The following is a 24,304-nucleotide window of genomic DNA, read 5'->3' as shown; positions in this document are numbered from 1 at the left end:
TGCCATATAAGAAATAGGTCCCATGTTAAGGTGTCATTCCTTTGTCCTGGACTCAAAGACTGAACCAGCAGCCTCTGATCCTTCTTACAAACCAGGAAGGAAACTACAGTACAAGAATAACAAAGGACAGAGAAAAGAGCCCGACCATCTAACCAGAGAGACACCAAGAAGTGCAAGGAGAAAGTCCGGCTCTACTGATGTGCCAGCCAGAGAAGCAGCCACACAAGCTACAACTGACGTGACAACAGCCCCACCATGAATCCTTAGAACTTCCTCAACAATCTTTGCATCATTCTAGAGGACATCATACGGCCTTACCCCAGGAAATGAACCAACACGGGGGGGACGGGCTTAGGAACACACAACATTTCCGGATCCGGGTTCTCATTACACGAGGAGAGTGGTAGGAATCCAAAAAGACAACTGCGCAAAAGTACTTTAACCAGACAAAGACTTCATCGGCCGGCCTCAGGATGTGAGTCAGGCAATAAATCTACAGCTACAAGACTCAGAAGAGATTCCAGACAATGACTATGACACAGATAACGACTCCCCACTAGAGGGCAGCAGCACGCAGCACTTCAATAATGGAGGGGCTGTAGAGACTATAACTAATACGTCACGGACGGCTGGTCACCCTAGGACGCAGCCAGGTATTGGTGAGGGACGGCTGGTCAGCCTAGGACGCAGCCAGGTATTGGTGAGAACACTTTTTTCTGTCCTATATCTAGTGTAACAACACCTGTAATAAGTCCAGTGGCGCAGTTGGGGGTACAGGTCCCGGCAATGTAGGATGGGATCTTAATTCAGTAGTACAGCAATTAGTGTCAGGGGTTAAGGAGGCTTTGAGTCAGTCTAGCTTACCCATAACTTCTTCTCCTATTGCTGCATGGTGCGGGAATGGTCGCCGGACATCGGAGGTGTAAGTCAGTCGTGTGCTGATCCAGAGACACAGGAGGACGCAGTAATTTTCACAAGGGGTTACATTATCTGATATGCAGCAAAAGGAGAATTATATGTATGTTTTGAGGGTCCTCTAGGAATTCATTTGAAGGAGGTTAGGGAGAAGATTTGGGCCGACGAATATGTGGAAATATTTTCATTATTGCCCTTAGAAAAATATAACTTGGATAGAGTCAGGTTTGATGAGAGGAAAAGAGAGGAACAAGAAAGACGGTATTGTCTCATCCCCCAAACATTTAGCAATTGGTTCCAGGCTTTTGCCATATTAGCAAGTGTAATAGGCCAAAAAAACTCCTGAACATTGCTCTGCCTTATTTTGTTACATGAATTCTATCTGGGAGGCGCACCGTGTGTATGGAGGTTTAGCATGGCTGCGCTATGATGAGCAGTTTCGCCAACGAAAGGCTGGTCGCCAAGGGATTCGTTGGGATCACAAAGATATTAGTTTATGGATGCGTCTCATGACAGCGCCACGTGGGGTTAATCAGCCCTTTCAGGGCTATGTCGGCAGATCATCAGCAATCGGATTGTCGGCAGCAAACAGAAAAGGTTGCTGCTGGCAGTTCAATGATAGCCAGTGCAGATTCGGAAACACATGCAGGTACAGACATGAATGCACCTTCTGTAGTGGAAACCATAGCCTATCAAAATGCTTTACACGAAATAAAACCCCAACAGCAGAGATTAACCAAAAAGGGGGAAACCCCAATTAGACTCGGGGAGATGGTGGGCTATCTAAGCAGGTACCCAGATAGAAAAGCAGCACAATTGCTGGGGGAGGGTTTCTCAGAAGGTTTTAAGATCCCATCTACTTCAGGCCCATTAACCTGTTCTCGTAACCTTGCTTCAGCTTATACATATTCTCACATTGTCTCCACAAAACTAAACAAAGAAATTGACCTGGGCCGCATGGCAGGTCCATTCCCCAAAATGCCAATAGAAAACTTAAGGGTCTCTCCATTGGGGGTGGTCCCAAAGAAGGAACCCAATAAGTTTAGGCTGATCCATCATCTGTCCTTCCCTCATGGAAGCTCAGTTAATGATGGAATCGATCAGGAACTTTGCACAGTCTCGTATACTTCATTTGATACAGCGATTGCATGGGTTCAGAAGTACGGCAGAGGAGCTTTAATGGCAAAAACAGACATTGAAGCTGCCTTTAGACTCTTACCAGTCCATCCAGAAAGCTTCCATCTCTTGGGTTGTCAGTGGCAGGGAAGGTTTTATGTAGACTTGTGTTTACCGATGGGCTGCTCCATCTCATGCTCCTTGTTTGAATCATTTAGCACATTTTTGGAGTGGGTAGTAAAGAAGGAAGCCGGCGTGCGTTCTGTCCTGCATTATCTAGATGATTTCCTATGTATTGGTCCACCAAAGTCATTTGTTTGTGCTTCATTATTGGCAGCGATTCAGTCGGTTTTTAAGTGTTTTGGAGTACCGTTAGCATCAGATAAAACAGAAGGCCCGTCTACACTTATCAAGTTTTTAGGAATTTTGATTGACAGTGAAGCCATGGAGTGCAGATTACCAGATGACAAGGTCAGTGATCTGCTGGAGGCAGTCAGAGAAGCTAGATCTCACCGTAAGATCAGATTAAAGGATCTACAATCGCTGTTAGGAAAAATGAATTTTGCGTGTCGCATTATTCCAATGGGTAGAGTTTTTTGTAGGCGCCTAGCTGCAGCTACCTCAGGCATAACCTTTCCACATCACTTTGTGCGGCTGGCTAGAACATTGGAGGACGATCTGGCGGTATGGGAACAGTTCTTAATGGAGTTTAATGGGAGGTCATTGTGGATCAGACCACCGGTTTCAAATTTTGATCTAGACATCCACACTGATGCAGCGGGGGCAACTGGTTTTGGTGCATATTGTTCTGGACAGTGGTGTGCAGATAGGTGGCCAGAGAGTTGGAGAAACAATGGGTTAACACGAAACTTAGTACTCCTTGAATTGTTCCCCATAGTGGTTGCTTGTGAAATTTGGTGCAATATTTTCCGAAACCGAAAAGTGAGATTTCATTGTGATAATTTGGGAGTTGTAGAAGTCATCAACAAACAATCAGCTTCTTCCCTGCCTGTTGTTACGTTGCTGCGTCATCTAGTGCTGCGCTGTTTAAAGTCAAATTGTCAGATTACAGCTGTGCATGTCCCCGGTGTGTGCAATTCTGTGGCTGATGCTCTGTCTCGTTTTCAGTGGGACAGATTCCGTTCGTTAGCCCCGATGGCAGAGGTACAAGGCAAGAAGTGTCCGGATTTTCTGTGGTCACTGCCAGTGACACCGCATACGCTCTGATAGAAACGGTCTGTGGGTGTAAGCACATGGCAGAGGTACCAGTCAGCATGGAGGGAATGGGAAGACTTGTGTGCTCTAGTGGCACATGATGCCAGGTTACATGACAATGTTTCCTTGTTGTTATTTTACATTAGCAGGGCCTTTGTGGACGGTACTTCATTGTCCAGTATTGATAGTAAAATGTCTGGATTAGCTTTTTGGTTTAAGTTGCACGACTTCACTGATTACACAAAGCATTTTTTAGTTAAGCAGGCCCTAAAGGGTTACAGGAAAAGTTGTAAGAAGACCAGAGATAAACGGCGTCCGATTTCTTTCCAGTTATTGCAGCAGATGCTGAGTGTACGAGGCCGAGTCTGGAGCAGTCCGTTTGAAGTGTTTCTCTTTAGTTGTGCATTCACACTGGCCTTCTTTGGAGCTTTTAGAGTCAGTGAGTTAGTGTCGAGTAGCTCCACCAGAAGTGGGGGTCTACAAGCCGAGGACATGCATCAGTACACAGACAGAGGGGGTCTACAAGCCGAGGACGTGCATCAGTACACAGAGGGGGTCTACAAGCCGAGGACGTGCATCAGTACACAGACAGAGGGGGTCTACAAGCCGAGGACGTGCATCAGTACACAGACAGAGGGGGTCTACAAGCCGAGGACGTGCATCAGTACACAGACAGAGGGGGTCTACAAGCTGAGGACATGCATCAGTACACAGACAGAGGGGGTCTACAAGCCGAGGACGTGCATCAGTACACAGACAGACGGGGTCTACAAGCTGAGGACGTGCATCAGTACACAGACAGACGGGGTCTACAAGCTGAGGACATGCATCAGTACACAGACAGACGGGGTCTACAAGCTGAGGACGTGCATCAGTACACAGACAGATTGGAATGTTTTCTAGCAAAGTCAAAAACTGATCAACAGGGTAGAGGAAAATGGATCACATTGTTTCCTTTAAGCGGTTCCAGGGCCTGCCCGGTCATCTGTTTTAGAAACTATGTCTTAAGAAGGCCAAATATCCAAAGTTCATTACTAATTCATGAGGATTGTAAGTCATTGTCACAATTTCAATTCACAGCAGTTCTTAAAAAATGCCTGACAATATTGGGAGAGTCTCCAAACGCATTCACTTCACACTCATTTAGGATAGGAGCAGCCACAGAAGCTGCTAGATGGGGCTTAGAGCCTGACATAGTTAAAAAAATCGGGAGATGGGAATCGAGCAGATTTAAGAGCTACATTAGATTACATTTATTATAAATGGCGTACATGTATATATATGTGTACATTGTGGTAATCTTATAGTAGTTGTGTCTTCATTTAGACAATTGTGTGATAATTGTGTTTTTTGTTTTAGCTGAACAGCAATGCCTGGTTTGGATCATGGGACATTCATTTGTTTTTTGGGGGGCCTTACGTGCAGCAGTCAGGCCTAATGGCAAACAGTTGGGGTTGCCCAGTTCCTTGGCACGGGTGACATGGATAGGAAAGAGGGGAATGCAGTGGCATCAGCTGTTAAAAGAAATCCAGTATCATGTGGAGTTCTACCGCCCCCCGGACGTCTTACTTATCCATTTAGGTGGTAATGATTTAGCAATAAGAACATCAAGACATTTAGTTAGGAACATAAAGCTCGATATGTTGAATTTATGGAGGTCTTACCCAGAAACAGTGGTGGTCTGGTCGGATATAGTAGCTAGACAAATGTGGAGAACAGCGCGATCAGTGGCACGCATCAATAATACAAGGATAAAGGTTAATAAAAAAATAACAAAATTTGTGTTGGAAAATGGAGGGGTGGCCATACGTCACCAGATGCTTGAAAATACAAAGGAACATTTTTGGAGAGATGATAAGGTACATCTTAATGACATTGGCATTGATATATGGATGTTGGGAATACAAGAAGGAGTAGAACGAGCCATTAAGTTGTGGAGGAACTCACTCTTGTAAGGTGTCACAAGAGCGAGTCTTGGCGGGATGTGGTTGTTTAAACCCCCTCTTTGTTGGTTGGAGAATTATGTTTTTAATGGGGTCCCTGGGCCAGAGCTCAGCGGACAGTGGAATATGGGTCCCTGGGGAGGAGCTCAGTGGACAGTGGAATAGATGGGTCCCTGGGGAGGAGCTCAGCGGACACAAGGAAAATGATCAAGGGGTATACCCAGATTCCCCCTTGAGCTAGGTGTACACGGCGGAGGGGGATATGGGGCTGGGATTTATAACAACCACATCTCTGGGCCGATAATCTTGTTTTTTCTTGTTGATGTTTTTTCTTATAAAAAATAAAGGGCTGCTGTGGCCAAAATTTTAATCCATGTCACGCAGTGTGTGGTGTCTTATTTATTAGGTTACCAGGAGCGCAATTCACTAGTCCATCAGTCATGTATACTGCGTGTAATCCTCAGTGTCTGTATTATTCTGTATATATACACTGCACAGTACCACTTCTCCTGTGCTGTATACTGGGTGTATTCCTCAGTATCTGTTTTATTCTGTATATATACACTGCACAGTACCACTTCTCCTGTCCTGTATACTGGGTGTATTCCTCAGTATCTGTATTATTCTGTATATATACACTGCACAGTACCACTTCTCCTGTCCTGTATACTGGGTGTAATCCTCAATGTCTGTATTATTCTGTATATATACACTGCACAGTACCACTTCTCCTGTGCTGTATACTGGGTGTATTCCTCAGTATCTGTATTATTCTGTATATATACACTGCACAGTACCACTTCTCCTGCCCTGTATACTGGGTGTAATCCTCAATGTCTGTATTATTCTGTATATATACACTGCACAGTACCACTTCTCCTGTGCTGTATACTGGGTGTATTCCTCAGTATCTGTTTTATTCTGTATATACACTGCACAGTACCACTTCTCCTGTCCTGTATACTGGGTGTAATCCTCAGTATCTGTATTATCCTGTATATATACACTGCACAGTACCACTTTTCCTGTCCTGTATACTGGGTGTAATCCTCAGTATCTGTATTATTCTGTATATACACTGCACAGTACCACTTCTCCTGTCCTGTATACTGGGTGTAATCCTCACTGTCTGTATTATTCTGTATATATGCACTGCACAGTACCACTTCTCCTGTCCTGTATACTGGGTGTAATCCTCACTGTCTGTATTATTCTGTATATATACACTGCACAGTACCACTTCTCCTGTGCTGTATACTGGGTGTAATCCTCAGTATCTGTATTATTCTGGATATATACACTGCACAGTACCACTTCTCCTGTCCTGGATACAGGGTGTAATCCTCAGTATCTGTATTATTCTGTATATATACACTGCACAGTACCACTTCTCCTGCCCTGTATACTGGGTGTAATCCTCAGTATCTGTATTATTCTGTGTATATACACTGCACAGTACCACTTCTCCTGTCCTGTATACTGGGTGTAATCCTCAGTATCTGTATTATTCTGTATATATACACTGCACAGTACCACTTCTCCTGTGCTGTATACTGGGTGTATTCCTCAGTATCTGTATTATTCTGTATATATACACTGCACAGTACCACTCCTCCTGTCCTGTATACTGGGTGTAATCCTCAGTATCTGTATTATTCTGTATATATACACTGCACAGTACCACTTCTCCTGTCCTGTATACTGGGTGTAATCCTCAGTGTCTGTATTATTCTGTATATATACACTGCACAGTACCACTTCTCCTGTGCTGTATACTGGGTGTAATCCTCAGTATGTGTATTACTCTGTATATATACACTGCACAGTACCACTTCTCCTGTCCTGTATACTGGGTGTAATCCTCAGCACCTGTATTATTCTGTATATATACACTGCACAGTACCACTTCTCCTGTCCTGTATACTGGGTGTATTCCTCAGTATCTGTATTATTCTGTATATATACACTGCACAGTACCACTTCTCCTGTCCTGTATACTGGGTGTAATCCTCAGTATCTGTATTATTCTGTGTATATACACTGCACAGTACCACTTCTCCTGTGCTGTATACTGGGTGTATTCCTCAGTATCTGTATTATTCTGTATATATACACTGCACAGTACCACTTCTCCTGTCCTGTATACTGGGTGTAATCCTCAGTGTCTGTATTATTCTGTATATATACACTGCACAGTACCACTTCTCCTGTGCTGTATACTGGGTGTATTCCTCAGTATCTGTTTTATTCTGTATATATACACTGCACAGTACCACTTCTCCTGTCCTGTATACTGGGTGTATTCCTCAGTATCTGTATTATTCTGTATATATACACTGCACAGTACCACTTCTCCTGTCCTGTATACTGGGTGTAATCCTCAGTGTCTGTATTATTCTGTATATATACACTGCACAGTACCACTTCTCCTGTCCTGTATACTGGGTGTAATCCTCAGTATCTGTATTATTCTGTATATATACACTGCACAGTACCACTTCTCCTGTGCTGTATACTGGGTGTATTCCTCAGTATCTGTTTTATTCTGTATATACACTGCACAGTACCACTTTTCCTGTCCTGTATACTGGGTGTAATCCTCAGTATCTGTATTATTCTGTATATACACTGCACAGTACCACTTCTCCTGTCCTGTATACTGGGTGTAATCCTCACTGTCTGTATTATTCTGTATATATGCACTGCACAGTACCACTTCTCCTGTCCTGTATACTGGGTGTAATCCTCACTGTCTGTATTATTCTGTATATAGACACTGCACAGTACCACTTCTCCTGTCCTGTATACTGGGTGTAATCCTCAGTATCTGTATTATTCTGTATATATACACTGCACAGTACCACTTCTCCTGTCCTGTATACTGGGTGTAATCCTCAGTGTCTGTATTATTCTGTATATAGACACTGCACAGTACCACTTCTCCTGTCCTGTATACTGGGTGTAATCCTCAGTGTCTGTATTATTCTGTATATATAGACTGCACAGTACCACTTCTCCTGTCCTGTATACTGGGTGTAATCCTCAGTGTCTGTATTATTCTGTATATATACACTGCACAGTACCACTTCTCCTGTCCTGTATACTGGGTGTAATCCTCAGTGTCTGTATTATTCTGTATATATACACTGCACAGTACCACTTCTCCTGTCCTGTATACTGGGTGTAATCCTCAGTATCTGTATTATTCTGTATATATACACTGCACAGTACCACTTCTCCTGTCCTGTATACTGGGTGTAATCCTCAGTACCTGTATTATTCTGTATTTATAAACTGCACAGTACCACTTCTCCTGTCCTGTATACTGGGTGTAATCCTCAGTATCTGTATTATTCTGTATTTATACACTGCACAGTACCACTTCTCCTGTCCTGTATACTGGGTGTAATCCTCAGTGTCTGTATTATTCTGTATATATACACTGCACAGTACCACTCCTCCTTTCCTGTATACTGGGTGTAATCCTCAGTATCTGTATTATTCTGTGTATATATACACTGCACAGTACCACTTCTCCTGTCCAGAATACTGGGTGTAATCCTCACTATCTGTATTATTCTGTATATATACTGTACAGTACCTCTTCTCCTGTCCTGTATACTGGGTGTAATCCTCAGCACCTGTATTATTCTGTATATATACACTGCACAGTACCACTTCTCCTGTCCTGTATACTGGGTGTAATCCTCAGTGTCTGTATTATTCTGTATATATAGACTGCACAGTACCACTTCTCCTGTCCTGTATACTGGGTGTAATCCTCAGTATCTGTATTATTCTGTATATATACACTGCACAGTACCTCTTCTCCTGTCCTGTATACTGGGTGTAATCCTCAGTGTCTGTATTATTCTGTATATATAGACTGCACAGTACCACTTCTCCTGTCCTGTATACTGGGTGTAATCCTCAGTGTCTGTATTATTCTGTATATATACACTGCACAGTACCACTTCTCCTGTCCTGTATACTGGGTGTAATCCTCAGTATCTGTATTATTCTGTATATATACACTGCACAGTACCACTTCTCCTGTCCTGTATACTGGGTGTAATCCTCAGTATCTGTATTATTCTGTATATATACACTGCACAGTACCACTTCTCCTGTCCTGTATACTGGGTGTAATCCTCAGTACCTGTATTATTCTGTATATATGCACTGCACAGTACCACTTCTTCTGTCCTGTATACTGGGTGTAATCCTCAGTGTCTGTATTATTCTGTATATAGACACTGCACAGTACCACTTCTCCTGTCCTGTATACTGGGAGTAATCCTCAGTATCTGTATTATTCTGTATATATACACTGCACAGTACCACTTCTCCTGTCCTGTATACTGGGTGTAATCCTCAGTATCTGTATTATTCTGTATATATACACTGCACAGTACCACTTCTCCTGTCCTGTATACTGGGTGTAATCCTCAGTATCTGTATTATTCTGTATATATACACTGCACAGTACCACTCCCCCTGTCCTGTATACTGGGTGTAATCCTCAGTATCTGTATTATTCTGTATATATACACTGCACAGTACCACTTCTCCTGTCCTGTATACTGGGTGTAATCCTCAGTATCTGTATTATTCTGTATATATACACTGCACAGTACCACTCCTCCTGTCCTGTATACTGGGTGTAATCCTCAGTATCTGTATTATTCTGTATATATACACTGCACAGTACCACTTCTCCTGTCCTGTATACTGGGTGTAATCCTCAGTATCTGTATTATTCTGTATATATACACTGCACAGTACCACTCCTCCTGTCCTGTATACTGGGTGTAATCCTCAGTATCTGTATTATTCTGTATATATACACTGCACAGTACCACTTCTCCTGTCCTGTATACTGGGTGTAATCCTCAGTATCTGTATTATTCTGTATATATACACTGCCCAGTACCACTTCTCCTGTCCTGTATACTGGGTGTAATCCTCAGTGTCTGTATTATTCTGTATATATACACTGCACAGTACCACTTCTCCTGTCCTGTATACTGGTTGTAATCCTCAGTATATGTATTATTCTGTATATATACACTGCACAGTACCACTTTTCCTGTCCTGTATACTGGGTGTATTCCTCAGTATCTGTATTATTCTGTATATATACACTGCACAGTGCCACTTCTCCTGTACTGTATACTGGGTGTAATCCTCAGTATCTGTATTATTCTGTATATATACACTGCACAGTACCACTTCTCCTGTCCTGTATACTGGGTGTAATCCTCAGTATCTGTATTATTCTGTATATATACACTGCACAGTACCACTTCTTCTGTCCTGTATACTGGGTGTAATCCTCAGTATCTGTATTATTCTGTATATATACACTGCACAGTACCACTTCCCCTGTCCTGTATACTGGGTGTAATCCTCAGTATCTGTATTATTCTGTATATATATACACTGCACAGTACCACTTCTCCTGTCCTGTATACTGGGTGTAATCCTCAGCACCTGTATTATTCTGTATATATACACTGCACAGTACCACTTCTCCTGTCCTGTATACTGGGTGTAATCCTCAGCACCTGTATTATTCTGTATATATACACTGCACAGTACCACTTCTCCTGTCCTGTATACTGAGTGTAATCCTCAGTGTCTGTATTATTCTGTATATATACACTGCACAGTACCACTTCTCCTGTCCTGTATACTGGGTGTAATCCTCAGTGTCTGTATTATTCTGTATATATACACTGCACAGTACCACTTCTCCTGTGCTGTATACTGGGTGTATTCCTCAGTATCTGTTTTATTCTGTATATACACTGCACAGTACCACTTTTCCTGTCCTGTATACTGGGTGTAATCCTCAGTATCTGTATTATTCTGTATATACACTGCACAGTACCACTTCTCCTGTCCTGTATACTGGGTGTAATCCTCACTGTCTGTATTATTCTGTATATATGCACTGCACAGTACCACTTCTCCTGTCCTGTATACTGGGTGTAATCCTCACTGTCTGTATTATTCTGTATATATACACTGCACAGTACCACTTCTCCTGTGCTGTATACTGGGTGTAATCCTCAGTATCTGTATTATTCTGTATATATATACACTGCACAGTACCACTTCTCCTGTCCTGTATACTGGGTGTAATCCTCAGCACCTGTAGTATTCTGTATATATACACTGCACAGTACCACTTCTCCTGTCCTGTATACTGGGTGTATTCCTCAGTATCTGTATTATTCTGTATATATACACTGCACAGTACCACTTCTCCTGTCCTGTATACTGGGTGTAATCCTCAGTATCTGTATTATTCTGTGTATATACACTGCACAGTACCACTTCTCCTGTCCTGTATACTGAGTGTAATCCTCAGTATCTGTATTATTCTGTATATATACACTGCACAGTACCACTTCTCCTGTCCTGTATACTGGGTGTAATCCTCAGTATCTCTATTATTCTGTATATATACACTGCACAGTACCACTTCTCCTGTCCTGTATACTGGGTGTAATCCTCAGTATCTGTATTATTCTGTATATATACACTGCACAGTACCACTTCTCCTGTCCTGTATACTGGGTGTAATCCTCAGTATCTGTATTATTCTGTGTATATACACTGCACAGTACCACTTCTCCTGTGCTGTATACTGGGTGTATTCCTCAGTATCTGTATTATTCTGTATATATACACTGCACAGTACCACTTCTCCTGTCCAGCAGAGTGAAGGCAGATAGCCGTAACGTACATGACTGAGGCAGTGATAGATCCAGGAAAGGGTTAAGGAGTAAGGGATGGGGGGTTTTACCTAAGGAATGTGGTGGTGGGCGAGCGAGCAGGAGGAGAGACGGGGGGGGGGGGGGGGGGGGGGGCAGGGGCCATATAAGAAATAGGTCCCATGTTAAGGTGTCATTCCTTTGTCCTGGACTCAAAGACTGAACCAGCAGCCTCTGATCCTTCTTACAAACCAGGAAGGAAACTACAGTACAAGAATAACAAAGGACAGAGAAAAGAGCCCGACCATCTAACCAGAGAGACACCAAGAAGTGCAAGGAGAAAGTCCGGCTCTACTGATGTGCCAGCCAGAGAAGCAGCCACACAAGCTACAACTGACGTGACAACAGCCCACCATGAATCCTTAGAACTTCCTCAACAATCTTTGCATCATTCTAGAGGACATCATACGGCCTTACCCCAGGAAATGAACCAACACGGGGGGACGGGCTTAGGACACACAACATTTCCGGATCCGGGTTCTCATTACACGAGGAGTGGTAGGAATCCAAAAAGACAACTGCGCAAAAGTACTTTAACCAGACAAAGACTTCATCGGCCGGCTCAGGATGTGAGTCAGGCAATAAATCTACAGCTACAAGACTCAGAAGAGATTCCAGACAATGACTATGACACAGATAACGACTCCCCACTAGAGGGCAGCAGCACGCAGCACTTCAATAATGGAGGGGCTGTAGAGACTATAACTAATACGTCACGGACGGCTGGTCACCCTAGGACGCAGCCAGGTATTGGTGAGGGACGGCTGGTCAGCCTAGGACGCAGCCAGGTATTGGTGAGAACACTTTTTCTTGTCCTATATCTAGTGTAACAACACCTGTAATAAGTCCAGTGGGCGCAGTTGGGGGTACAGGTCCCGGCAATGTAGGATGGGATCTTAATTCAGTAGTACAGCAATTAGTGTCAGGGGTTAAGGAGGCTTTGAGTCAGTCTAGCTTACCCATAACTTCTTCTCCTATTGCTGCATGGTGCGGGAATGGTCGCCGGACATCGGAGGTGGTAAGTCAGTCGTGTGCTGATCCAGAGACACAGGAGGACGCAGTAATTTCACAAGGGGTTACATTATCTGATGCAGCAAAAGGAGAATTATATGTATGTTTTGAGGGTCCTCTAGGAATTCATTTGAAACAGGAGGTTAGGGAGAAGATTTGGGCCGACGAATATGTGGAAATATTTTCATTATTGCCCTTAGAAAAATATAACTTGGATAGAGTCAGGTTTGATGAGAGGAAAAGAGAGGAACAAGAAAGACGGTATTGTCTCATCCCCCAAACATTTAGCAATTGGTTCCAGGCTTTTGCCATATTAGCAAGTGTAATAGGCCAAAAAACTCCTGAACATTGCTCTGCCTTATTTTGTTACATGAATTCTATCTGGGAGGCGCACCGTGTGTATGGAGGTTTAGCATGGCTGCGCTATGATGAGCAGTTTCGCCAACGAAAGGCTGGTCGCCAAGGGATTCGTTGGGATCACAAAGATATTAGTTTATGGATGCGTCTCATGACAGGGCCACGTGGGGTTAATCAGCCCTTTCAGGGCTATGTCGGCAGATCATCAGCAATCGGATTGTCGGCAGCAAACAGAAAAGGTTGCTGCTGGCAGTTCAATGATAGCCAGTGCAGATTCGGAAACACATGCAGGTACAGACATGAATGCACCTTCTGTAGTGGAAACCATAGCCTATCAAAATGCTTTACACGAAATAAAACCCCAACAGCAGAGATTAACCAAAAAGGGGGAAACCCCAATTAGACTCGGGGAGATGGTGGGCTATCTAAGCAGGTACCCAGATAGAAAAGCAGCACAATTGCTGGGGGAGGGTTTCTCAGAAGGTTTTAAGATCCCATCTACTTCAGGCCCATTAACCTGTTCTCGTAACCTTGCTTCAGCTTATACATATTCTCACATTGTCTCCACAAAACTAAACAAAGAAATTGACCTGGGCCGCATGGCAGGTCCATTCCCCAAAATGCCAATAGAAAACTTAAGGGTCTCTCCATTGGGGGTGGTCCCAAAGAAGGAACCCAATAAGTTTAGGCTGATCCATCATCTGTCCTTCCCTCATGGAAGCTCAGTTAATGATGGAATCGATCAGGAACTTTGCACAGTCTCGTATACTTCATTTGATACAGCGATTGCATGGGTTCAGAAGTACGGCAGAGGAGCTTTAATGGCAAAAACAGACATTGAAGCTGCCTTTAGACTCTTACCAGTCCATCCAGAAAGCTTCCATCTCTTGGGTTGTCAGTGGCAGGGAAGGTTTTATGTAGACTTGTGTTTACCGATGGGCTGCTCCATCTCATGCTCCTTGTTTGAATCATTTAGCACATTTTTGGAGTGGGTAGTAAAGAAGGAAGCCGGCGTGCGTTCTGTCCTGCATTATCTAGATGATTTCCTATGTATTGGTCCACCAAAGTCATTTGTTTGTGCTTCATTATTGGCAGCGATTCAGTCGGTTTTTAAGTGTTTTGGAGTACCGTTAGCATCAGATAAAACAGAAGGCCCGTCTACACTTATCAAGTTTTTAGGAATTTTGATTGACAGTGAAGCAATGGAGTGCAGATTACCGGATGACAAGGTCAGTGATCTGCTGGAGGCAGTCAGAGAAGCTAGATCTCACCGTAAGATCAGATTAAAGGATCTACAATCGCTGTTAGGGAAAATGAACTTTGCGTGTCGCATTATTCCAATGGGTAGAGTTTTTTGTAGGCGCCTAGCTGCAGCTACCTCAGGCATAACCTTTCCACATCACTTTGTGCGGCTGGCTAGAACATTGGAGGACGATCTGGCGGTATGGGAACAGTTCTTAATGGAGTTTAATGGGAGGTCATTGTGGATCAGACCACCGGTTTCAAATTTTGATCTAGACATCCACACTGATGCAGCGGGGGCAACTGGTTTTGGTGCATATTGTTCTGGACAGTGGTGTGCAGATAGGTGGCCAGAGAGTTGGAGAAACAATGGGTTAACACGAAACTTAGTACTCCTTGAATTGTTCCCCATAGTGGTTGCTTGTGAAATTTGGTGCAATATTTTCCGAAACCGAAAAGTGAGATTTCATTGTGATAATTTGGGAGTTGTAGAAGTCATCAACAAACAATCAGCTTCTTCCCTGCCTGTTGTTACGTTGCTGCGTCATCTAGTGCTGCGCTGTTTAAAGTCAAATTGTCAGATTACAGCTGTGCATGTCCCCGGTGTGTGCAATTCTGTGGCTGATGCTCTGTCTCGTTTTCAGTGGGACAGATTCCGTTCGTTAGCCCCGATGGCAGAGGTACAAGGCAAGAAGTGTCCGGATTTTCTGTGGTCACTGCCAGTGACACCGCATACGCTCTGATAGAACGGTCTGTGGGTGTAAGCACATGGCAGAGGTACCAGTCAGCATGGAGGGAATGGGAAGACTTGTGTGCTCTAGTGGCACATGATGCCAGGTTACATGACAATGTTTCCTTGTTGTTATTTTACATTAGCAGGGCCTTTGTGGACGGTACTTCATTGTCCAGTATTGATAGTAAAATGTCTGGATTAGCTTTTTGGTTTAAGTTGCACGACTTCACTGATTACACAAAGCATTTTTTAGTTAAGCAGGCCCTAAAGGGTTACAGGAAAAGTTGTAAGAAGACCAGAGATAAACGGCGTCCGATTTCTTTCCAGTTATTGCAGCAGATACTGAGTGTACGAGGCCGAGTCTGGAGCAGTCCGTTTGAAGTGTTTCTCTTTAGTTGTGCATTCACACTGGCCTTCTTTGGAGCTTTTAGAGTCAGTGAGTTAGTGTCGAGTAGCTCCACCAGAAGTGGGGGTCTACAAGCCGAGGACATGCATCAGTACACAGACAGAGGGGGTCTACAAGCCGAGGACGTGCATCAGTACACAGAGGGGGTCTACAAGCCGAGGACGTGCATCAGTACACAGACAGAGGGGGTCTACAAGCCGAGGACGTGCATCAGTACACAGACAGAGGGGGTCTACAAGCCGAGGACGTGCATCAGTACACAGACAGAGGGGGTCTACAAGCTGAGGACATGCATCAGTACACAGACAGAGGGGGTCTACAAGCCGAGGACGTGCATCAGTACACAGACAGACGGGGTCTACAAGCTGAGGACGTGCATCAGTACACAGACAGACGGGGTCTACAAGCTGAGGACATGCATCAGTACACAGACAGACGGGGTCTACAAGCTGAGGACGTGCATCAGTACACAGACAGATTGGAATGTTTTCTAGCAAAGTCAAAAACTGATCAACAGGGTAGAGGAAAATGGATCACATTGTTTCCTTTAAGCGGTTCCAGGGCCTGCCCGGTCATCTGTTTTAGAAACTATGTCTTAAGAAGGCCAAATATCCAAAGTTCATTACTAATTCATGAGGATTGTAAGTCATTGTCACAATTTCAATTCACAGCAGTTCTTAAAAAATGCCTGACAATATTGGGAGAGTCTCCAAACGCATTCACTTCACACTCATTTAGGATAGGAGCAGCCACAGAAGCTGCTAGATGGGGCTTAGAGCCTGACATAGTTAAAAAAATCGGGAGATGGGAATCGAGCAGATTTAAGAGCTACATTAGATTACATTTATTATAAATGGCGTACATGTATATATATGTGTACATTGTGGTAATCTTATAGTAGTTGTGTCTTCATTTAGACAATTGTGTGATAATTGTGTTTTTTGTTTTAGCTGAACAGCAATGCCTGGTTTGGATCATGGGACATTCATTTGTTTTTTGGGGGGCCTTACGTGCAGCAGTCAGGCCTAATGGCAAACAGTTGGGGTTGCCCAGTTCCTTGGCACGGGTGACATGGATAGGAAAGAGGGGAATGCAGTGGCATCAGCTGTTAAAAGAAATCCAGTATCATGTGGAGTTCTACCGCCCCCCGGACGTCTTACTTATCCATTTAGGTGGTAATGATTTAGCAATAAGAACATCAAGACATTTAGTTAGGAACATAAAGCTCGATATGTTGAATTTATGGAGGTCTTACCCAGAAACAGTGGTGGTCTGGTCGGATATAGTAGCTAGACAAATGTGGAGAACAGCGCGATCAGTGGCACGCATCAATAATACAAGGATAAAGGTTAATAAAAAAATAACAAAATTTGTGTTGGAAAATGGAGGGGTGGCCATACGTCACCAGATGCTTGAAAATACAAAGGAACATTTTTGGAGAGATGATAAGGTACATCTTAATGACATTGGCATTGATATATGGATGTTGGGAATACAAGAAGGAGTAGAACGAGCCATTAAGTTGTGGAGGAACTCACTCTTGTAAGGTGTCACAAGAGCGAGTCTTGGCGGGATGTGGTTGTTTAAACCCCCTCTTTGTTGGTTGGAGAATTATGTTTTTAATGGGGTCCCTGGGCCAGAGCTCAGCGGACAGTGGAATATGGGTCCCTGGGGAGGAGCTCAGTGGACAGTGGAATAGATGGGTCCCTGGGGAGGAGCTCAGCGGACACAAGGAAAATGATCAAGGGGTATACCCAGATTCCCCCTTGAGCTAGGTGTACACGGCGGAGGGGGATATGGGGCTGGGATTTATAACAACCACATCTCTGGGCCGATAATCTTGTTTTTTCTTGTTGATGTTTTTTCTTATAAAAAATAAAGGGCTGCTGTGGCCAAAATTTTAATCCATGTCACGCAGTGTGTGGTGTCTTATTTATTAGGTTACCAGGAGCGCAATTCACTAGTCCATCAGTCATGTATACTGCGTGTAATCCTCAGTGTCTGTATTATTCTGTATATATACACTGCACAGTACCACTTCTCCTGTGCTGTATACTGGGTGTATTCCTCAGTATCTGTTTTATTCTGTATATATACACTGCACAGTACCACTTCTCCTGTCCTGTATACTGGGTGTATTCCTCAGTATCTGTATTATTCTGTATATATACACTGCACAGTACCACTTCTCCTGTCCTGTATACTGGGTGTAATCCTCAATGTCTGTATTATTCTGTATATATACACTGCACAGTACCACTTCTCCTGTGCTGTATACTGGGTGTATTCCTCAGTATCTGTATTATTCTGTATATATACACTGCACAGTACCACTTCTCCTGCCCTGTATACTGGGTGTAATCCTCAATGTCTGTATTATTCTGTATATATACACTGCACAGTACCACTTCTCCTGTGCTGTATACTGGGTGTATTCCTCAGTATCTGTTTTATTCTGTATATACACTGCACAGTACCACTTCTCCTGTCCTGTATACTGGGTGTAATCCTCAGTATCTGTATTATCCTGTATATATACACTGCACAGTACCACTTTTCCTGTCCTGTATACTGGGTGTAATCCTCAGTATCTGTATTATTCTGTATATACACTGCACAGTACCACTTCTCCTGTCCTGTATACTGGGTGTAATCCTCACTGTCTGTATTATTCTGTATATATGCACTGCACAGTACCACTTCTCCTGTCCTGTATACTGGGTGTAATCCTCACTGTCTGTATTATTCTGTATATATACACTGCACAGTACCACTTCTCCTGTGCTGTATACTGGGTGTAATCCTCAGTATCTGTATTATTCTGGATATATACACTGCACAGTACCACTTCTCCTGTCCTGGATACAGGGTGTAATCCTCAGTATCTGTATTATTCTGTATATATACACTGCACAGTACCACTTCTTCTGTCCTGTATACTGGGTGTAATCCTCAGTATCTGTATTATTCTGTATATATACACTGCACAGTACCACTTCTCCTGCCCTGTATACTGGGTGTAATCCTCAGTATCTGTATTATTCTGTGTATATACACTGCACAGTACCACTTCTCCTGTCCTGTATACTGGGTGTAATCCTCAGTATCTGTATTATTCTGTATATATACACTGCACAGTACCACTTCTCCTGTGCTGTATACTGGGTGTATTCCTCAGTATCTGTATTATTCTGTATATATACACTGCACAGTACCACTCCTCCTGTCCTGTATACTGGGTGTAATCCTCAGTATCTGTATTATTCTGTATATATACACTGCACAGTACCACTTCTCCTGTCCTGTATACTGGGTGTAATCCTCAGTGTCTGTATTATTCTGTATATATACACTGCACAGTACCACTTCTCCTGTGCTGTATACTGGGTGTAATCCTCAGTATGTGTATTACTCTGTATATATACACTGCACAGTACCACTTCTCCTGTCCTGTATACTGGGTGTAATCCTCAGCACCTGTATTATTCTGTATATATACACTGCACAGTACCACTTCTCCTGTCCTGTATACTGGGTGTATTCCTCAGTATCTGTATTATTCTGTATATATACACTGCACAGTACCACTTCTCCTGTCCTGTATACTGGGTGTAATCCTCAGTATCTGTATTATTCTGTGTATATACACTGCACAGTACCACTTCTCCTGTGCTGTATACTGGGTGTATTCCTCAGTATCTGTATTATTCTGTATATATACACTGCACAGTACCACTTCTCCTGTCCTGTATACTGGGTGTAATCCTCAGTGTCTGTATTATTCTGTATATATACACTGCACAGTACCACTTCTCCTGTGCTGTATACTGGGTGTATTCCTCAGTATCTGTTTTATTCTGTATATATACACTGCACAGTACCACTTCTCCTGTCCTGTATACTGGGTGTATTCCTCAGTATCTGTATTATTCTGTATATATACACTGCACAGTACCACTTCTCCTGTCCTGTATACTGGGTGTAATCCTCAGTGTCTGTATTATTCTGTATATATACACTGCACAGTACCACTTCTCCTGTCCTGTATACTGGGTGTAATCCTCAGTATCTGTATTATTCTGTATATATACACTGCACAGTACCACTTCTCCTGTGCTGTATACTGGGTGTATTCCTCAGTATCTGTTTTATTCTGTATATACACTGCACAGTACCACTTTTCCTGTCCTGTATACTGGGTGTAATCCTCAGTATCTGTATTATTCTGTATATACACTGCACAGTACCACTTCTCCTGTCCTGTATACTGGGTGTAATCCTCACTGTCTGTATTATTCTGTATATATGCACTGCACAGTACCACTTCTCCTGTCCTGTATACTGGGTGTAATCCTCACTGTCTGTATTATTCTGTATATAGACACTGCACAGTACCACTTCTCCTGTCCTGTATACTGGGTGTAATCCTCAGTATCTGTATTATTCTGTATATATACACTGCACAGTACCACTTCTCCTGTCCTGTATACTGGGTGTAATCCTCAGTGTCTGTATTATTCTGTATATAGACACTGCACAGTACCACTTCTCCTGTCCTGTATACTGGGTGTAATCCTCAGTGTCTGTATTATTCTGTATATATAGACTGCACAGTACCACTTCTCCTGTCCTGTATACTGGGTGTAATCCTCAGTGTCTGTATTATTCTGTATATATACACTGCACAGTACCACTTCTCCTGTCCTGTATACTGGGTGTAATCCTCAGTGTCTGTATTATTCTGTATATATACACTGCACAGTACCACTTCTCCTGTCCTGTATACTGGGTGTAATCCTCAGTATCTGTATTATTCTGTATATATACACTGCACAGTACCACTTCTCCTGTCCTGTATACTGGGTGTAATCCTCAGTACCTGTATTATTCTGTATTTATAAACTGCACAGTACCACTTCTCCTGTCCTGTATACTGGGTGTAATCCTCAGTATCTGTATTATTCTGTATTTATACACTGCACAGTACCACTTCTCCTGTCCTGTATACTGGGTGTAATCCTCAGTGTCTGTATTATTCTGTATATATACACTGCACAGTACCACTCCTCCTTTCCTGTATACTGGGTGTAATCCTCAGTATCTGTATTATTCTGTGTATATATACACTGCACAGTACCACTTCTCCTGTCCAGAATACTGGGTGTAATCCTCACTATCTGTATTATTCTGTATATATACTGTACAGTACCTCTTCTCCTGTCCTGTATACTGGGTGTAATCCTCAGCACCTGTATTATTCTGTATATATACACTGCACAGTACCACTTCTCCTGTCCTGTATACTGGGTGTAATCCTCAGTGTCTGTATTATTCTGTATATATAGACTGCACAGTACCACTTCTCCTGTCCTGTATACTGGGTGTAATCCTCAGTATCTGTATTATTCTGTATATATACACTGCACAGTACCTCTTCTCCTGTCCTGTATACTGGGTGTAATCCTCAGTGTCTGTATTATTCTGTATATATAGACTGCACAGTACCACTTCTCCTGTCCTGTATACTGGGTGTAATCCTCAGTGTCTGTATTATTCTGTATATATACACTGCACAGTACCACTTCTCCTGTCCTGTATACTGGGTGTAATCCTCAGTATCTGTATTATTCTGTATATATACACTGCACAGTACCACTTCTCCTGTCCTGTATACTGGGTGTAATCCTCAGTATCTGTATTATTCTGTATATATACACTGCACAGTACCACTTCTCCTGTCCTGTATACTGGGTGTAATCCTCAGTACCTGTATTATTCTGTATATATGCACTGCACAGTACCACTTCTTCTGTCCTGTATACTGGGTGTAATCCTCAGTGTCTGTATTATTCTGTATATAGACACTGCACAGTACCACTTCTCCTGTCCTGTATACTGGGAGTAATCCTCAGTATCTGTATTATTCTGTATATATACACTGCACAGTACCACTTCTCCTGTCCTGTATACTGGGTGTAATCCTCAGTATCTGTATTATTCTGTATATATACACTGCACAGTACCACTTCTCCTGTCCTGTATACTGGGTGTAATCCTCAGTATCTGTATTATTCTGTATATATACACTGCACAGTACCACTCCCCCTGTCCTGTATACTGGGTGTAATCCTCAGTATCTGTATTATTCTGTATATATACACTGCACAGTACCACTTCTCCTGTCCTGTATACTGGGTGTAATCCTCAGTATCTGTATTATTCTGTATATATACACTGCACAGTACCACTCCTCCTGTCCTGTATACTGGGTGTAATCCTCAGTATCTGTATTATTCTGTATATATACACTGCACAGTACCACTTCTCCTGTCCTGTATACTGGGTGTAATCCTCAGTATCTGTATTATTCTGTATATATACACTGCACAGTACCACTCCTCCTGTCCTGTATACTGGGTGTAATCCTCAGTATCTGTATTATTCTGTATATATACACTGCACAGTACCACTTCTCCTGTCCTGTATACTGGGTGTAATCCTCAGTATCTGTATTATTCTGTATATATACACTGCCCAGTACCACTTCTCCTGTCCTGTATACTGGGTGTAATCCTCAGTGTCTGTATTATTCTGTATATATACACTGCACAGTACCACTTCTCCTGTCCTGTATACTGGTTGTAATCCTCAGTATATGTATTATTCTGTATATATACACTGCACAGTACCACTTTTCCTGTCCTGTATACTGGGTGTATTCCTCAGTATCTGTATTATTCTGTATATATACACTGCACAGTGCCACTTCTCCTGTACTGTATACTGGGTGTAATCCTCAGTATCTGTATTATTCTGTATATATACACTGCACAGTACCACTTCTCCTGTCCTGTATACTGGGTGTAATCCTCAGTATCTGTATTATTCTGTATATATACACTGCACAGTACCACTTCTTCTGTCCTGTATACTGGGTGTAATCCTCAGTACCTGTATTATTCTGTATATATACACTGCACAGTACCACTTCTCCTGTCCTGTATACTGGGTGTAATCCTCAGCACCTGTATTATTCTGTATATATACACTGCACAGTACCACTTCTCTTGTATACTGGGTATACCCCAGTATATAGGGGCAGTTTGTGGGCGCCGTTTCTCTTGCCGGCATTCGCGCTGCACAGCCGTCTTTTCCATGTGCATGGATTATTTTGGTGATGGTGAGGATGATAGGAGTGTGTGGTTTTTGTCCTCTGATGCTCTCTGTTATCTGCCTGTATCCGTGTGTAACACCCATGTGTGGTGCCTTGTGACACGCGTGTCTTTCTTTTCCAGCACACGGTTTTATGAGTGAGGACGAGTATTTGGAGATCACTGGGATCACACGGGATCAGTCTGGTGTCTACGAGTGCAGCGCCGCTAATGATGTTTCCTCCCCGGACGTGCGAAGGGTTAAAGTTACAGTCAACTGTAAGTAATTCCTGTCATCATGCAGAACTGTAATGCTTATGTTATAGCGGCAGAGGGGGAGCAATCAATACACGAGCGACTGTGACAATACGTGACTGCTGCAGACCCCCCATAGTAAGCAGATATCACACATCCCCCGTGTGCCGGTATATACTGAGAAGATAAAGGTTATACCGGCTGTACATATATAATTATATACAGGAGATGCCCGGGTTATACCGGCTGTACATATATAATTATATACAGGAGATGCCCGGGTTATACCGGCTGTACATATATAATTATATACAGGAGATGTCCAGGTTATACCGGCTGTACATATATAATTATATACAGGAGATGTCCAGGTTATACCGGCTGTACATATATAATTATATACAGGAGATGTCCAGGTTATACCGGCTGTACATATATAATTATATACAGGAGATGCCCAGGTTATACCGGCTGTACATATATAATTATATACAGGAGATGTCCAGGTTATACCGGCTGTACATATATAATTATATACAGGAGATGTCCAGGTTATACCGGCTGTACATATATAATTATATACAGGAGATGCCCAGGTTATACCGGCTGTACATATATAATTATATACAGGAGATGTCCAGGTTATACCGGCTGTACATATATAATTATATACAGGAGATGCCCAGGTTATACCGGCTGTACATATATAATTATATACAGGAGATGTCCAGGTTATACCGGCTGTACATATATAATTATATACAGGAGATGCCCGGGTTATACCGGCTGTACATATATAATTATATACAGGAGATGCCCGGGTTATACCGGCTGTACATATATAATTATATACAGGAGATGCCCGGGTTATACCGGCTGTACATATATAATTATATACAGGAGATGCCCGGGTTATACCGGCTGTACATATATAATTACATACAGGAGATGCCCGGGTTATACCGGCTGTACATATATAATTATATACAGGAGATGCCCGGGTTATACCGGCTGTACATATATAATTACATACAGGAGATGCCCGGGTTATACCGGCTGTACATATATAATTATATACAGGAGATGCCCAGGCTATACCGGCTGTACATATATAATTATATACAGGAGATGTCCAGGTTATACCGGCTGTACATATATAATTATATACAGGAGATGTC

General features: G+C 42.8%; 1 protein-coding gene across 1 annotated transcript in view; it reads left to right on the top strand.

The window, feature by feature from the left end:
- The window catches only part of LOC142255926 (neurotrimin-like), a 99,086-nt gene extending 75,928 nt beyond the window's left edge, over positions 1 to 23,158 (top strand). The window contains exon 4 of the mRNA XM_075327373.1: positions 23,016 to 23,158. Coding sequence (XP_075183488.1) covers positions 23,016 to 23,158 — 143 coding nt within the window. The remainder of the gene's footprint in view (positions 1 to 23,015) is intronic.
- Positions 23,159 to 24,304: the final 1,146 nt, after the last annotated feature.

This window comes from Anomaloglossus baeobatrachus, chromosome 11 (genome assembly GCF_048569485.1).
Source record: "Anomaloglossus baeobatrachus isolate aAnoBae1 chromosome 11, aAnoBae1.hap1, whole genome shotgun sequence".
NCBI lineage: Eukaryota > Metazoa > Chordata > Amphibia > Anura > Aromobatidae > Anomaloglossus > Anomaloglossus baeobatrachus.
The sequence above is the reverse complement of the archived record's forward strand: the minus strand, read 5'-3'. Positions and strand labels throughout refer to the sequence as shown.